This window comes from Lepidochelys kempii, chromosome 9 (assembly GCF_965140265.1).
Source record: "Lepidochelys kempii isolate rLepKem1 chromosome 9, rLepKem1.hap2, whole genome shotgun sequence".
Lineage (NCBI taxonomy): Eukaryota > Metazoa > Chordata > Testudines > Cheloniidae > Lepidochelys > Lepidochelys kempii.
In genome coordinates this window covers 54,089,013-54,106,865 of record NC_133264.1, presented here as the reverse complement: position 1 = coordinate 54,106,865, position 17,853 = coordinate 54,089,013, and the positions used below count along the sequence as shown (strand labels likewise).

The following is a 17,853-nucleotide window of genomic DNA, read 5'->3' as shown; positions in this document are numbered from 1 at the left end:
TTCCAGAAATGTTTACACCCTCAAAACATTGGGGCATTGGATTGTGCAGTATTCTGCCTATTCAGATTATTTATTTTCCTTATCATGGTAGCTTTGGTTTTATGTATGCAAGACCCCTTGTTCATTTCATGTTCTTAACGTTGCATTAGATCTTGAATTTAATTTTAGGTTTTTTAAAAATTTTGTAGAAAAACTGCTTGATAGTATTTATGTAATCTATGTGGACATTAGAGTTCATGTCTCATTAAGGAGAGCTAGACTTTGTCTGCATAGAAACTTGCACTCTTGTTTCAGTTTAAGTCCTTTATAAACCCATTTCTTATTTACCGGGTGAACCAAAATAAGCATGGTCTAAACCCAGAACAATCACATCCACAGAGCCTTTTGCATCTGTTTAACTAAATTTGAAATTTCATATTAAGTTAAACTAGTGCAACCCTGCATGCAGAGAAAGCCCTAAGATTCAGGGGCAATTGAGTACCTACTTTCATTGTGGCAATTTAGCTGGAAGGAGTTTCCTACAGGGCTGATCTGGATCAGCTTTCATTTTTGTCCAAGTGTTGGCTAAGATGATAGGAAATGGTTGTGGATTTTTTTTTTTTTTTTACTTTTCAGTTTATTCAAATCTTTTATTTTGCTTTTCATGGAAGCATCAGTGCCATTTAATGTCCCACATCAGCCTAAAATTGGCCATATGCCTAAAATAAGTATTTAAAAATAATTGTTGCAAATTTTGACAGCCCTAAAGATAAATTCAGTGAAGGAGAGAAACTAGGGTTGCTAATTTACCTCTGTCTTTGGAAACTGGGAAAGGCAAGTGAAAATACAAAGCTTTGGTTCATTGGGAAAGGCTGAAAAAACTCATCTGTAACCTGCATATTTAGGCCTTTTGTGGGGGGGTCCCAGATTATCCAGAATTGTGAAAGTGGGAATCTGGCTGATAAAGGTTCCCACTGGGTCCAGGTTTCCAGTACAAGTGTACAGGTGACTTTGATTCATTGCTCTCATTCAGATCAATACCAAAGCTACTGTTGATTTCAATGAAAATGGGAACAGGGCCATATTTATCAGGCTTTGAGCAATAATACTTCAACAAATGGAGCTATCCTGGACTGCTTCCCAGATGGTTTTGCCTTTGAATTTCAGTGCACTCAAGTTGTACTGCGTACCTGGTTCTGTAGCGTTTCCTGTGCTCTAACATGAGATAGGAAACTAATTGATGCTATAGCTGTCGTTACATAATTTGGTAATTATATTCATTGTTTCTTAGTAACTTAATGTATTTCCAAGTCCTCCCTTGAGCCTGAGTTAAATGCCATTCAGTTGCAGGATATGACATACACATTATTACAGGTTAGGTATAGGACATAGCTTTGAAGGCCTCAATGTGATTTCCTAAGCCTGGCTTTTAAAGCATGCTCCAAGGTAGTTTTACTTTTAAAACAAACCCTTCTCATTCTTGCCCATTTCATGCATTTTAAAAGGAACAGATGATTGGACTTTTACCCTTTCAGTCTTGGAAAAGTTTTGGCATAAATCCTCCCTCATTCTGCTGGTAAATATATTCTTCTTGCTGTAAGCTAGGAAGAAATGAGGGAGTTTGGCAGGTTGCTAGAGTGGCTGCTTTTTGTAACAGTGGTTAAAAATGTTTGTTTTTAAGGATCATATATTAACATCAGCTCCCTACGGCGATATCTACACTGGAAAATTGAACCAGTGCAATAGAAGTGTTTGTTAGGTCTTTCTGTGCTTTTATGCTTATGGCAGGGGTGGGCAAACTACGGCCTGCGGACCGGATCCAGCCCATCAGGGCTTTGGATCTGGCCCGCAGGATTGCCCCCCATGGTGCCACAGGCCCCATGCCACTCTCAGAAGCAGCCGGCACCAAGTCCCTGGGGCCCCAGGGTGGGCAGAGGGCTCTGTGCATTGCCCTTGCCTCCAGGCACCGCCCCTCGCAGCTCCCATTGGCCGGGAACCACAGCCAATGGGCGCTTCTGGGGAGGTACCTGGAGGCGTGGCAAGGGCAGTGCGCGGAGCCCATGTCTTCCCCCCTCCCCTCCCCAAGGGCTGCACAGGGATGTGGTGCTGGCCACTTCCTGGAGCAGCGTGGTGTGGCTAGGGCAGGCATGCAGGGAGCTTGCCCTGGCTCCGTGCGTGCTGATGCCACCCCGGAGCCGCTTTAGGTAGGCGGCCCAGGCCAGAGCCCCAACTCCCTGCCTGCACATTGCACCCCTCCTGCACCCCAACTCCCTGCCCTAAGCCCCCATCGCTTCCTGCACCTCAACCCCTTGTCCTGAGGTCCCTCCTGCACTCCGCACCCCTCCTGCACCTCAGCCTCCTTCCCTGAGCCCCCTCATACGCCCCGCACCCCTCCTCTGCCCCAATCCCTTGCCCTGAGCCTGTTCCTGCACACCGCACTCCCTCCCGCACCCCAACCCCTTGGCCTGGCCCTGTATACAATTTCCCCACCCAGATGTGGCCCTCGGCACAAAAAGTTTGCCCACCCTTGGCTTATGGTGTTGAGCTGAGCGACTGTAGCATGAGTCAAAAGACACCAGACTCCATGTACTTAAGGAGCGAACTAGGATGACCTCCAGGCTCCTACCAGGAGTTCAGCACTTTGTTCCTCCTAAAACAACGTATCCTGGTCCAGTCTTGTAACTGGAGAATCAAGAACTCAGGTCAGCTCAGCTGCCTGTGTCCTCTCTAATGGTGTAGACTGAGCCAGTGTTCATGCTTGCTGAATAGTATTTGGTACACACGTACTCCAGGAAGAGCACTTCTGTGTGGGAACATGGAGTGTTAATATCAGTATGTCAGCAGGATCAAGGGGTTCTTGGAACAGTAAACTTCTCTAGCCTAGACACAGACTGTGTGTCTGGAATATTAAACCCACCCTGTTGTGTTGGAACCAAAATTCAGACAGATTGTCCTTCAGGACATATGTGACAGATTCAGATGTGGAAAAAAAAATCTTGTGGGCACTCTGGCTCACCACTCTGCCTCCTGCTCCTAAGGAAGGGGTCATTCTGTAGCAAAGCATTCAAGTTAATTGGTGATGGCAGAGTTGGGGGAGGTCACTAGCTGCTGAGTCCTTATAAGGAGTGTGGTTTTGTCCTGAATGGTGGTTGTGGGGAACATCTGTTTAGGGGAAGTGAATTATTCTGATCTCAGGAATTGTCTGCTCTGGGTTGGCCTAACCAGTAGTATGCTACCATCAGAATCCCTTTCTCTGAGCTAAGGAATAAGTTACTACTTATCTGTACAAACAGTCTTTCAACCTTCTCTATTCAGACACGATGACCTGCCCTTTATGGTGGTAAGCCCGGATCTCCTGCAATCCTTACTCATGGGGAGCTCCTTTGACTCACGAAAGGAGTTTTCCCTGAATAAGAACAACAGGATTTGATGTGTGGTGTGTTGTTCCAGCTGGAACTGCCCCCTATACTTCCTGGTGCTTTCTCACCTCCTCACAGGGCCTCTTTACAGGTCAGCTGGGTTTAGTTGGAGATCAGCCTGGCTGCAGTATTGTGAGCTTGAAAAGCTTATGCAGAGAACCCAGTATAAGAGGCTTTTCTTTGTGGGGAGGCCTTCCTTAGAACCCCCCAAGCTGGCTTTCTGTCTTTCAGGGGCCCAGCCCATGATAGGGAGATTGCACTGTCCCATACTTTGAATACAAGAATTTCTAAAACAAGAGCACTGTGCTGCTGCCATGATGGGTGCCTGGGTATTAACAGACATGAGGGGAATGCCTGGCACAACACATGCTTATTTCAGCAGCAGTCAAAGGTGAAAATAGAGGGACATAAGCATTCTTTCTGCAAACACCGGTGTGGGGAAGAAACCCAGGGTGGCTGTTTATATCTTCACAATTAACTATTGTGCCTTCATTGAAAAGAACCCTTGTTTCCTTTCCACCACAATAACAATTAGGTGGGAGGAGGGGTCAAGGAGTTGTTCTGATTGGTTTAATATGTACATACTCTGTCTTCATGTCCTGGTGTGTTCTGCAAGTTAACTCAGTAACAAGGGAGCCATTTTGAACTGTAAAGTGCCTAAAGCTCAGCTCAAGGTTAATTCAATACCTGTCTTCTGGGATTGTACAAAGGGGAAAATAAAACTAAATACAGCTGTGTTGGGACCTTGGTTTCTTTGTGGATATTAAAATGCTGATTACACAATGTGAGAGACTTACCCTTGCGAAGAAGGTGATAGTGTCTGGTTAAGGGGATTCTCTTTTCTGTGTCTGTACAGTGCCCGGCCCAATGGGCCATGATCCCTGTTGGGGTATTTAGGTGTTGCCATTTCTCTCTGTGGTACTTGTATGCTCCCCAGGAGCATAGTCTCTGAGCACTCAGTGTATTTATTCTCTCAGCACTCTGTAAGGTTGGGAAGTACTTTTATCCCCATTGTACAGATGGGATACTGAGAAACACCAAAGTGACTTGCCCCAGGTTATGGAAAAGTCTGTAGCAGAGCAGGGAATTCAACCTGGGGCTCCAGAGTCCCAAACTTAATACCCAAAGCACTGGGTCATTCTTCCTCTCTGTTAGCTTTCATGTAAATATTTAATACTAATACCAAACTTGATTTCTTCTTCCAGTGATTGCTCGTGTGTGTTCCACAATAGGTATGCATGCTCGCCATGTGCACTGGTGCCAGAAGTTTTTCCCCTAGCAACCCCTGGAGTGGCGCCTCTATGGCACGGTATCAGGGGCGCTGTGTGCTCCCCCACCCTCAGTTCCTTATTGCGGCCAGTGAAGGTGCTTCAGAACTGCTCTGCTCGAGCTTTGCTGTAGCTCGTCCCCAAAACTGTTTTTGTTCAGTGTTGGTACCTGTAGTTAGTTTGGTTTAGTTTAGTTTGGCTAGAGCGCCCGGGCCAGGGCATGCCCTGTGCCCCAGGTTTTAAGTCTTGCGACACTTGCAGGTGATCTATGCCAGTGAGGAATCCACACGCTGACTGTTTATGCTGTTTGGGGGAAACCCATCTCAGCGATCACGGTAAGATTTGCAAGTTGTTTCAGCCTCTGACCAAGAGAGAGACAGACATTAGGCTCCGGGCTATTCTGATGGAGTTGGCTCTGACCCCGGCTCTGGAGTGCCGCTCCAAGTTGGCACTGGGCGCCACAGTGTTGGTGCGCGGCAACCCTTCGGCACCATCGACTAGTCTGCACCGCTCCCCATCCACGGGGCACACCAAGAAGGCTAGGAAGAGGACTTCTTCACCGCGGCACCAGAGTAAACCTGGGACAGAGGCTAGATCAATGTCAGGCAGTCCTTGATCCCCACCAGCCTCTAGGCCTCCGACTCAAGTCGAGCGGAGTAGCCCGGCCCATTTGGAGCAGGCCTCCCCGGATGTCTGGATGCCCTCCTGTCATAAATATAAAGGGAAGGGTAACCATCTTTCTGTATACAGTGCTATAAAGTCCCTTCTGGCAGAGGCAAAATCCTTTCACCTGTAAAGGGTTAAGAAACTAAGGTAACCTCGCTGGCACCTGACCCAAAATGACCAATGCGGGACAAGATACTTTCAAATTTGGGGGGGGGGGGGGGAGTTTTGTCTGTCTGTGTGATACCTTTGCTGGGAACAGATCAAGGACACAAGCCCTTCAGCTCCTGTAAAGTTAGTAAGTAATCTATCTAGAAAATGCATTAGGTTTTTCTTTGTTTTGGCTTGTAAATTCACTCTGCTGGAGGGAATGTTTATTCCTGTTTTTGTGTCTTTTTGTAACTTAAGCTTTTGCCTAGAGGGATTCTCTGTTTTGAATCTGATAACCCTGTAAATTATTTACCATCCTGATTTTACAGAGGTGATTCTTTTACCTTTTCTTTAAATAAAATTCTTCTTTTAAGAACCTGATGGATTTTTCATTGTTCTTAAGATCCAAGGGTTTGGGTCTGTGTTCACCTGTACCAATTGGTGACGATGATATTATCATGCCTTCCCCAGGAAACGGGGTGTAGGGCTTGGGAGAATAGGACTCCAAGTGGTCCTTTCCCTGTTCTTTGTCGAAAACACTTGGTGGTGGCAGTGTTTTACCTAATCCAAGGGCAAAGACTTTGTGTCTTGCGGAAGTTTTAACCTAAGCTGGTAGAAATAAACTTAGGGGGTCTTTCATGCGGGTCCCCCACATCTGTACCCTACAGTTCAGAGTGGGGAAGGAACCTTGACACCTCCATACCGGAGGCCCTGCAGGCGGCCCAGGATGTTATGTCCATGTGAATACCAGGAACACAGCCAATATCGGCCCCACGGTCCAGAGGCAAGCCGCCACTGGGATCTCCACAGTCACCCGCAGCTCGGTACCGGTCTCAGTTGAGGGAACGTTCATGATGCCATTCACCGCCCAGCAACCGTTCAGGGCAAAGTCCACACAGATTGCCCTCGATGCCCACCAGGCTGGTTGGGTTCTGTGTGACTGAGACCCTCAGCACGGCTCCGCCTTGAGTAGCGAACACCAATGGGACCGAGGCAGACAACGGTAAGGGTCCTTGTCTCGGAGGGCCTATCACAGCTGGTCACGGCATGAATGTCAATGTCCTTCCTGTTTGATGTCCTGCTCCAGGATCCTGCTACGGCACTGCCTTCGCGGGTTTGCCCGCTGGAGCCGATCGCGGAGCAGCTGTTACCAACGGTATTGGTCCTCCATGTCAGGATTGTGGTCCCATAGTCGGCATCGCTCCCAATGCCGCCGCTCCTCCCTGTCCAGGGACAGCAGCAGGTCGTATGTCAGCCCAGCCTTTCTTCGTAGTCATCCATCGATGGACCAGGCCGAACAGCCAGCTCCACCGGTGTCCCAGCAGGTGCAGGAGCACCGGGCCCCGTGGCTGGCCCAGTGGTACCAGTGGGCACCATGGCCCCCGAAGCAGCCCTGGTGGGGGCTTGCTCAGTGACCAGAGCCTCAGAAGGACCATCGGCCTCCCTCTCCAGACCCCCAAGGAAGGAGCCGGTGGGACATACATCATATTCTATGATTCTATCAGGGTTGGAAGGGACCTCAGGAGCTCATCTAGTACAACAGCCTGCTCAAAGCAATCCCCAATTATATCATCCCAGCCAGGGCTTTGTCAAGCCTGACCTTAAAAACCTCTAAGGAAGGAGATTCCACCGCCTCCCTAGGTAATGCATTCCAGTGCTTCACCACCCTCCTAGTGAAAAAGATTTTCCTAATATCCAACCTAAACCTCCCCCACTGCAACTTGAGACCATTACTCCTTGTTCTGTCATCTGGTACCACTGAGAACAGTCTAGCTCCATCCTCTTTGGAACCCCCTTTCAGGTAGTTGAAAGCAGCTGTCAAATCCCCCCCCCATTCTTCTTCTCTACTGCAGACTAAACAATCCCAGTTCCCTCAGCCTCTCCTCATAAGTCATGTGTTCCAGTCTCCTAATCATTTTTGTTGCCCTCCGCTGGACGCTTTCCAGTTTTTCCACATCCTCCTTGTATTGTGGGGCCCAAAACTGGACACAGTACTCCAGATGAGGCCTCACCAATGTCGAATAGAGGGGAATGCTCACGTCCCTTGATCTGCTGGCAATGCCCCTACTTATACAGCCCAAAATGCCGTTAGCCTTCTTGGCAACAAGGGCTCACTGTTGACTCATATCCAGCTTTTTGTCCACTGTAACCCCTAAGTCCTTTTCTGCAGAACTGCTGCCTAGCCATTCAGTCCCTAGTCTGTAGTAGCGCATGGGATTCTTCCATCCTAAGTGCAGGACTTTGCAGTTGTCCTTGTTGAACCTCATCAGATTTCTACTTGCCCAATCCTCTAATTTGTCTAGGTCCCTCTGTATCCTATCCCTATCCTCCAGCGTATCTACCACTCCTCCCAGTTTAGTGTCCTCCTCGGCACCTTACCCGGAGACGGACCAGGTGGTGGACCCTCCAGTGCCGGTGGACATGCAAGTACCACACCGTCCTTCTCACCCTCCCCGGATGAGGCAATTACGGCCGCTCCTCCCTCCGTCCCACAGGAGGACTTTCGGGCCCATCAAGAACTCTTAAAGTGGCATCAAGCCTCCACCTCGAAGCAGAGGAGATGGAGGAGCCCCTCTGACTCCCTGTTTAATGTACTGTCGTCCTCTGCGCTGTGCTGGGTAGCCTGGGCTCTCCACGAAGGGGTGGTGAAAATTTCAAATGCCCTGTAGTAAACCCCGGCCTCATTGGCCCCCATCTCTAAGACAGCAGAATGCAAGGATTTTGTACCCACAAAGGGGCATGAATACTTATACACCCACGCTGCTCCTAACTCCCTGGTGGTCGAGTCGGTCAACCACAGGGAATGGCAGGGCCAACCAGCCCCTACCCTGAAAAATAAAGATTGAAGGAGGCTGGACTCATTTGGAAGAAAAATGTATTCATCCTCAAGCTTTCAGTTATGGGTGGCGAACACCCAGGCTCTCCTGGGCCAGTATGAGTTCAATCTGTAGGGCTCCCTGCCCAAGTTCAAGAACTCCCTCCAGGAGTGCAACAGGAAGGAGTTCAAAGTGCTGGTGGAGGAGGGCACAGTGGCTGCCAGGGCAACCCTGCACGCAGCTTTGGATACAGCAGACACGGCTGTGCAGTCCATGGCCTCTGCAGTGTCCATGAGAAGGGTGTCATGGCTCCTGCTCTCTGGCTGTCCATCGAGGCACAGACCTCCCTGCAGGACCTGCCATTTGACGGCAAAGCTCTGTTTGCGGAACAAATGGATACAAAGCCGCATGGCCTGAAAGACTCCCGCATGACTCTCCAGACTCTGGGTCTCTATGTTCTGGCTCCGGCTAAACCTCATTTCAAGCCGCAGCAGACTCTCGCTCAGGCCACCCATTCAAAATACGAGACTGCTTATAAGAAGTCACGGGACTATAAGAGGTGCCCACAGAGGCAGTCGTTGCCTGCCCCCCCAGCCTGGGTCCTCCAAGAGCAAGCAAGCGGGGAAAAGGTGGTTTTGATGGGACGCCCAGGGGCACCCTGCCAGTTCTCATCAGGGATCCACCCTCAATAAAGCTTCCTTTCTCCAATTGGTTGTGTTTTCTCCTCCCGGAGTGCTCGCGGGTGACCTCAGACCGATGGGTCCTCAACACCATCTCCCAGGGCTACACCCTCCAGTTTACTTCCTTCCTGCCCAACGACCTCCACCCCCATCCCTCCTGGGGGACCCCTCACATGAGGCTCTGCTCGAGCAGGGGGTGGGGCGGCTTCTGGGCCCGGGAGCTGTGGAAGCAGTACCGGGGGAGTTCAAAGGCAAGGTGTACTACTCCCACTATTTCCTTATCCCGAAGGCCAAAACGGGGGTCAGGCCCATCTTGGACCTGTGAGGCCTGAACCAGTACATGGTGAAGCTCAAGTTCTGCATGGTCTCTCTGGCCTCCATCGTCCCCTCCCTGGATGCCAGGGAGTGGTACACCACCTTTGAGCTGCAGGACACGTAGTTCCACGTTCATATATTCAAGGGGCACAGATGCTTCCTCCGTTTCACGGGATGTGGGGAACGTTCAGACCGAAGGTCTGTGGTTGGCTCAGGATCTGACCCTCCACATAAACGTCAAAGAGCTCAGGGTGGCATGCGTGACCTTCCACTCGCACCTGGAGGGCCAGGTGGTCAGGGTCCTCACAGACAACACAGCCTCAGTGTTCTACATTAACAGGCAAGGTGGGGCCCGATCCTCGGCTGTAAAGCCCGCAGGCTTTGGGACTTTTGTATAGCCCACAACATCTTCCTACAGGCCTTCCATCTGCCGGGCGCCCGGAATGCACGGGTGGATCACTTGAGCAGGGACTTCTCCACTCAGCACGAGTGGCCTCTCCACGCGGAGGTGGTACACAGACTCTTCCACGTGTGGGGAACTCCCCCAGTGGACCTGTTTGCAACTCAGGAGAACCGTTGCTGTCCCCGGTTATGCTCCAGGAGGGGGCTGGGACGGGGCGCTATCTTTGATACCTTCCTCCTGACCTGGTCAAGTCAGTTTCTCTATGCCTTTCCCCCATTCCCGCTGATCAGCAAGGTCCTGGAAAAGATAAAGACTAGACAAGGCCAAGGTCCTTCTGATTGCCCCAGAATGGCCCAGGCAGCATTGGTACGGGACCCTCATGGGCCTGGCGGTCGCCCCGCCGTGGCCATTGCCATCTCGCCCAGACCTGATCTCCTAGGACCAGGACTTGCTTTCCTCCACTCCAGCCCAGTGGCACTCCACCTCACAGCATGGCTGCTCAATGGTTAGGTAGGGAGGAAAGGACATGTTCGGAAGGGGTTCAGCGCGTCCTCCTGGAAAGCAGGCAGCCCTCCACATGCTGAACCTACTTGGCAAAGTGGGCTCGGTTTTCCAGATGTGTGGACAAGTGGGGCATTTCCTTAGTGGCTGCCCCAATCCATCTTATTCTGGACTACTTCCTTCACCTTAAAGCCCAGGGCCTGGCACCCTCATCAGTCAAGGTGCACCTAGGGCCATATCAGCTTTCCATCCGCGGGTACAGGGCTAAAGGGTATTTTCCCATGCTATGACTGGCCGATTCCTTAAGGGGTTGGATTGTCTCTTCCCGTATGTTAGGCCCCCAGTGGGACCTAAACCTGGTGTTGGCCCGTCTCACGGGGCCCCTGTTTGAGCTGCTAGCCATGTGCTCCTGGTCACACCTCTCGTGCAAGGTGGCCTTCCTGGTGGCGATCACTTCAGCTTGGAACTCAGGGCACTGACCTCTGAGCCCCCGTATACAGTGTTTCATAAAGATAAGGTCCAGCTTCGCCCACATCCTTCATGCCTCCTGAAGGTGATCTCCGTCTATCACATGGGTCAGGACATTTTTCTGCTGGTCCTCTGCCCCAAGTCCCATGCGTTCAGTGAGGAGCACCGCCTCCATATGCTGGATGTGAGACAGGCTCTGGCTTTTTACCTGGAGCGGACTAAGCCGTTCAGAAAGTCCTCACAACTGTTCATCACCTGGGCCGAGTGCATTGAAAGGTTGGCTGATCTCCACTCAGCGGCTTTCCAACCGGATCACCTTGTGCATCCGTACCTATGATGACCTGGCGGGAATCCCTCCGCCACCAATTATGAAGGCGCACTCGACTAGGGCAGAGGCCTCATCGGCTGCCTATTTGGCCCATGTCCACATTCAGGATATTTGTAGGGCTGCCACGTGGTCTTCAGTTAACATGTTCACCTCGCATTTTGCAGTTGTCTCTCAGACCAGGGAGGATGCCGGGTTCAGTAGGGCTGTTCTCTGTCCTGAGACTTTATGAACTCCTTCCCACCTCCAACAGATATAGCTTGGAATAACCTATTGTGGAATACACATGAGCAATCATAGAATATCAGGGTTGGAAGGGACCTCAGGTCGTCATCTAGTCCAACCCCCTGCTCAAAGCAGGACCAATCCCCAATTTTTCCCCAGATCCCTAAATGGCCCCCTCAAGGATTGAACTCACAACCCTGGGTTTAGCAGGCCAATGCTCAAACCACTGAGCTATCCCTCCCCCCGAATCACTCGAAGAAAAGACAGTTACCTTTTTTGTAATTGATATTCTTTGAGATGTGTTGCTCATGTCCATTCCACATCCCGCCCTCCTTCCCCTCTGTCGGAGTTGCCTGGCAAGAAGGAACTGAAGGTGGGGGGGAGAGTGCAGCACCCCTTATGCTGTGCCATGGAGGCGCCACGCCAGGGGTCGCTAGGGCACTCCCCCTATGGGTACTGCTAGGGGAAAAACTTCCAGCACCAGTGCATGTGGCGAGTATGCACACCTATTGTGGAATAGACATGAGCAACACATCTCAAAGAACACCAGTTATGGAAAAGGTAACTGTCTTTTTCATAGGTCTGTGCTTCAGTTTGTTCATTTGATTGTCTACATCATAAGAGTTCAAATCACATATCTCCTTCATTCAACCCTGCCACAGTTTAGTTCTTAATGTCTTTCTGTGGCCCACTAGGAACAACCCTACTTAAAGAGATGACCCACTGCTATAGGCCTCTGGAATTGTATATGCAATAAGCAAGGTGCATCGCGTCACTGCTAGTTGCTATTGCTTTCCTCAGGTATTCCAGGATTTAAAACAGTTCTGGATTAAAGACCAGTGTGTGTGGAGTTTGGTTTCAGGGGATTCAGGACATGGTGGTGGAGTGCATAGCTAAGCATATCCATTCCACTGCTCCTCTAGAGACAGGGATCAAATAAATCTATCACATTTGGGAGAATGAGCTGGGAACTTGTCTTTGAGCTTGTCTCCTACCAATGGATCACTGCGGGGAAAATGCTACAGCTGCTGTAGCACTTTAATGTAGATGCTACCTATGCTGTCGGTGTAGGTAATTCACCTTCCCAAGGTGGATTCGACAGAAGAATTCTTCCATCAACCAAGTGCTGTCTGCATCGGGGTTAGATCAATTTAGTTACATCTCTCAGATGTGGATTTTTCACACCCCTGAGAGAGGTAGCTATACCAATATAAAAGCCTACTGTAGACCAGGCCTAAATCATCTTTGCTCTGGTTTTCCTTTTCCTTGTTGGTGTCTCAGTTCCCTCCATCCTCTTTCTGTTGTATCCAGCATGCAATAAGGACTCTATGCTGCTTCCTAGGGTATGCTTTGTCTTCCTGGGGCAAGAGGGCAATGAAAGACAAACCTGAACTTTAGTGTCTCCTGGCACCTGATCAACATGGAACATTGGTTCTCAGAGGAGAGCCTTTCACTTCTCAAGCCTGGAGGATACAGTTGTATTTTAGAAGCTGAGGAGGGAGGAGACCTAAAAGGAATGCAGTGATGAGACTCTTCAGGATTCCATGTAGTTAGCCTTCCCTGGCCTGGGTATGCAAAGAGATTTCCATCTGTTGTCCTTCCCTACACATACCCAAGCTCTGTGCTGCCTTTGCATTTCATCACCACCTTGTTAACTGCGCAGGGCTTTCACCGTGAGCTCCCTGCTCCTAACTATCTAAAAACCATTAAGGTGCTGTACAATAACCAATCCCAAACACTGAAACAAAGAGAGAAGCTGCCCAAATATTCTGCCCCCCCGAAGCAAAGACAACATAAGTGCTGCTTTCTGCTCCAGTTTGCAAATCTATGCAGTGAATGACCCGCTGGGCCAGAACAAAGCAGCCAAAGGCTCATAACAAAGCCTCGCAAAAAATAACCCTGGGGCAGGAGCTGGGCTTTCCCAGATTTACTGCCATGGGGTGAGAGCTGCTGGACCCACTTGCTAGAACCAGTTGTAAAACAAACCAGCAGCGTAACTTTGAAGACAAGTTCTGAACAAACCCCAGGCTGCAGGTCATTGGTTCTCTAATTGCAGCAAGTGCTGATGGTTAAAGCAGAAGGAGGGGAGAGGATATGTGAGTCACATGGGGTCTGTGGTTGTCTCCCTTCTGATTAGGGGTGAAGGCACAGGGACAGGCAGGCTGGTGGGGGTAGCAGAGAGCAGCAAGCATTAACAACACTGGCTGCAGCTGATACTGTAGGTAGGAGAATCTCACTGTCTGCTCCTTAAAAGCTTTGCGTAGCCACACGTGTGGATTTTCCCAAAGACTCCCTTGACCCTGCTGACTGGGGGCCTGTCAGGCTGTGCCACGTTGGCTTAAAAGTGCCTTTATAAAGAAGAGGAAGAAAAGGTTGATCTGTTCTTTGGACGGTGACACTCATGCTTTGCCATCTCTGTTGGGCTTGTTATGGCGGGTTTGAATGTTTCCATTGCCTTCTTTCTCTCAGTTGTGGCTATTTGTGAGGTGGTCAGGCAGGTTTCCAAGAGACTTCTGCCTCTTGGAGTGTACCATGATCTTGTCAGAGAACTGGTCAGCTCATTACAGTTGTGTGCTTGCTGCCTTGAGCTGAGGATGCTGATGGATATTGGTCCCTGGGGTGGTGGCTTTGGCCCAGATGTGATTCTGACCCTCCACTTCATTCTCTACTTGATTCATGGTGTGTCTTTTGATGGAGCTTCTGCTAACCCCACTGTCTCTCTCCAAGAATTCCTGGTTATGGATTCCTCCTTTGTGGTTACTGCTGTCAAACTTCTGGTCCAGTTTGTGGGAATGGAGGCAGCTGGGATTCTCACCACACACTACTGGTCCTGGGAGCTGACTGACTTCCACCTCATCCAGAATCTAATGGCCCTGGATTGCAATTCCTCTATCCATACCTCTTTGTACCATGGCATCTTTGTGGAAGGCATCTGCTCTTTCTTTTTCCATTTGGTGGCTCTCAAGTTCCAGCACAATGACCCTTGGTACAGAGCGCCCATCCTGGCAGCAACTGTGACCACCCTGGCTTACACAGGTGAGAAGCTTTCTACATTTCTTTTCCCCCCTGTAACACCTTGGTGTAAATACAGGAAAGGAGCATGGATGAAACTCAGGGAGCTAATGCATTGGCTTTTCAGCTCCAGGGACCTACAGCTACATAGTGGTTAGCTCACAGCCAGTGCTAGTTTGGATTCAACTCTACTCACGTTGCTAAAATCAGCATCCGAGCAGGTACAGCTGGCAGTCTTTACTCAAGATGGGGCTTCCCATGAACTTGGTACATCCACTACATATTAGGAGCCCCCTGCATGCTAGGGGAACAGAGTGCAGCACTGAATAGAGGACAAATGTTCCTACCTGTGGCTCTTGTATGGCCCCCCCTTACAGTAATATCCGAGCGCATCAGCCAGCCCCCCGCATGGCGTGTGAGTGCTGTTATCCCCATTGTACAGATGGGAGCGGAGAGACTGAGTGACTTGCCTGAGTCAAACGGAGTCTGTGATGAAGCAGGGACTTGAACCTACATCCCAAGCTAGGACCCAAAGCACAGTACCATTTTGCACACTGAGCTTTGCTGCCTTCTGTGAAGCCTGGAGACCTCCAGCCCAGGACACAGAAGGATGTGTTTGTCACGGGGGAAAGGGGCTTAGTGGGAGGGAGCCAAGCTAGGGTGCAGTTCGGTGGAGTTTCTGGCTGGTCAAAAGGAGATAGCTGGAGGACTGGCCCACATGGGACTGTCAAGCTCCCGACCAGCACTGAGCTTTCAAATCAGTGCAGTACATCAGGGGGTTGCTGACCTACTGCTCAGGGGATGGGAAAATAGCTCAGAACCAAAGGCAGTTCCCAGACCCAGCTGCTAATATGGAGATAAGGTTGTAATTCTAGATCCATAAACCAAAGGGGAAGAGTTACCAACACACGTGCCTCGAAGCCAGGAAAATTCAAAGGGAAGCTTACACTCCAAAAATAAACATCAGGAAGCTCAGCAATGCACAGTTAACGTCACCTCTCTTCTCCACTCCTCACCTCCCCCCACAAAACAATCTTAACCCCACCTTTGTGTGACCACCCACTCTCCTCCCAAGATCTTGGTAGTTAGACACCTAGACACAACGTTTAATGTGTAATGAAAGAGGGGGTGGGGCTCAAGCAATTCTTTTTACTTTCATAACAGATGGGCCAAGCCCAGTGGTGCTGCCGGGGCTCTGAACTGCCAGGCCCAGAGGTGCCAGGGCTCAGCCCTGGCAAGTCCCAGCACAAATTAAGCACTGCCTATGCACCGTACATCTCCAGGATTGGTAGTTCATTGGTAGAAGGGCCCATTATGACCATCTAGCCAGACCCCCTGTGTAATACAAGCCAAAGGATTTCACTCGGGGATTTCTGTGCCTAACCAATGTAGAAAAATATCCGGGTCTTGATTTTAAACATTTCAAGTCATGGAGAATCCACCGTGCCTCTAGACAAGTCAGTTCCAGTCGTTATTTACCTTCAATGTTTTTTTTTTTTTTTAAACCCTGTATTTCTATTCTGAATTTGTCTAGTTTCAGCTTCCCAGCACTGGCCCTTGTTTTGCCTTTTTCTTATTGACTGAAAAGCTGTCTGTCTCCTGTCAGAAATCTCTTCCCCACATAGGTTCTTGTAGACTGTGACCAAGTCACCTCTTAACAATTTCGCTCACTCAGCCCTGCTGCGCTGCATGTACTCAGCATGTGAACCTGCACGTTACCCACCCACTCATCTCTGGCAGTGGGGTCTCCTCCAGAGATCGTCTTTAGTTCTAGCTCCTCGACAAGAGTCATTTCACCTTCCACTGCTAGGCGGTGATGTTTTACAGCCAGTTTAACCCTTTACTTCTCACTCATCACCTTTCCTTGCAGATATCTTGTATGCTGTTTACCCTTGCAGTTAGGTAATGTATACTCTGCCGCATTAGCCACAGTGGACATGAGGGTCAGGCTGTCCGGTGCTAGTAGGGTTTGTGGTTTGAACTGTGTCGGTTTCAGAGGTTGGACATTGTGCAGCTAGGAAGCGGGGTGTGTATCTATTTGACATGGAGGCAGGCGCGTTGGGCTGAGTTAAGGATGTTCAAGGTGACTTGACTCTGCTTTTTCAGAAAGTTCAAACACAAAGTTCTGGCAGTAGAACTTCTCAAATCCTGCCTGTTGCCCAATGCCCATTTCTTCAAATCCATGTCAAACAAGTGAGACTCATTACACTATTTGTTTTCTTCTTTCACAGCTGGGCCTTTCACAGGGGCCTTTTTCAACCCCACCCTGGCCTCCATGGTTACTTTTCACTGCTCTGGGAACATCCTGCAAGAATACATCCAGGTCTACTGGCTGGGACCCCTCACAGGTGAGCTATGTTCAGGGTACGAGTAGGTGCAGGAGGTATTGCTGACTGGCCATGCCGGACCACAACCTAGAGAGTGGGGCAGAGGATGTGGCTGGGGTGGAGCCTCCCTAGCATGTCTGCCATGTTAGTGAACCTGCATGAAAGGGACAAGTATTGAGCATAGAAATTGGGAACTCCGGCTGGTATGTGGCAACTCCTTGTGTTCTTATTTATTATGGGGGGAGGCTAGTCTTGCCATTGGAGCCAGATGCTCCTTGCCCTTCCCAGCACCCCTCTTCCCCATCAGCCAGGCTGGAACTCTGCCACACCAAAAATGAGCCGCATTAAATGTCATTTGCCAAACACTGGCCAGGGTAGGGGGGGCACTTTGCAAAGCATGAGGCAGATGGGACTGAGAGGGGTGGGAGAGATGACAGGGTTAAAGACATGGTGATGATCACATCTCGTGGAGCTATATTGTTGCAGGCTGTCATGGAAGGAAGACCATGCTGTGGCAATTTCACTCGGTCTGTAATTTGAAGGTTATCCTCACACCCATAAACCCCAGATTTGTAATTTGTGAAATGAAGCTTATATTCTGCAGCACCAGACGGCTGCTTCCAAAGAAAACTGATTCACTTAGGCCATTCTTTTGTGACCTGGACCAATCCCAGCCCTGCTTTTGCAGGTGGATCACTTCTCTGTTAAATCCTCTTGCTGTTCTGGCGTTTGACAGTACCATGTGCTAGTAGCAGGGACTCCAGCGGCTTTTGGTTCAGTTGGGGCAGGTGCCATCTGGCCCGAGGAGAGGTTGTGTGGTGTGTGTCAAAGGATGGGACAGGGAGATGGTAAATGACATGGCCTAATCCCCCTGTTTCTGCTTTCAGGGATGCTCGCATCCCTTCTCTTGTACCAGGGGACGATCCCAAGGCTCTTCCAGAAGAACCTTCTTTACAGCCCGAAGAGCAAATACCGGACCCCCAAGGGGAAGGCTGTGCCTGGGCTCAAAAAGACAGAAGACAATGGGGAAGGGCAGCCGCAGCTGTGAACCAAGCCCCAGAGCTGAGTGAAGGGTGTGAGAGGGTCCCCTAGCCGCTGCCCATCTCTCCCTTCCATTGGGCTCCTCCCATGGCCAGAGTGACAGGAGCTGGGACTGAAGACACCTGGCCAGCTCTGTGATGTGTGAGCAAGCGCTCGCTGGGGGGACCACCGGCTTTTCATGCCACTGTGTAAGTGTACCAGCTGTTTTGGCCACATGAGAGCAATCCCTCAGTGCTGGCCTGTGGAGATCTGGCTGTGAAA

General features: G+C 50.1%; 1 protein-coding gene across 1 annotated transcript; it reads left to right on the top strand.

The window, feature by feature from the left end:
- Positions 1-13,641: 13,641 nt before the first annotated feature.
- Positions 13,642-17,599, top strand: LOC140916917 (aquaporin-12-like). The gene is made up of 3 exons (XM_073358814.1): positions 13,642-14,248; positions 16,456-16,572; positions 17,439-17,599. The coding sequence occupies exons 1-3, from the start codon at positions 13,642-13,644 to the stop codon at positions 17,597-17,599; spliced, it is 885 nt and encodes a 294-aa protein (XP_073214915.1).
- The last annotated feature ends 254 nt before the right edge of the window (positions 17,600-17,853 follow it).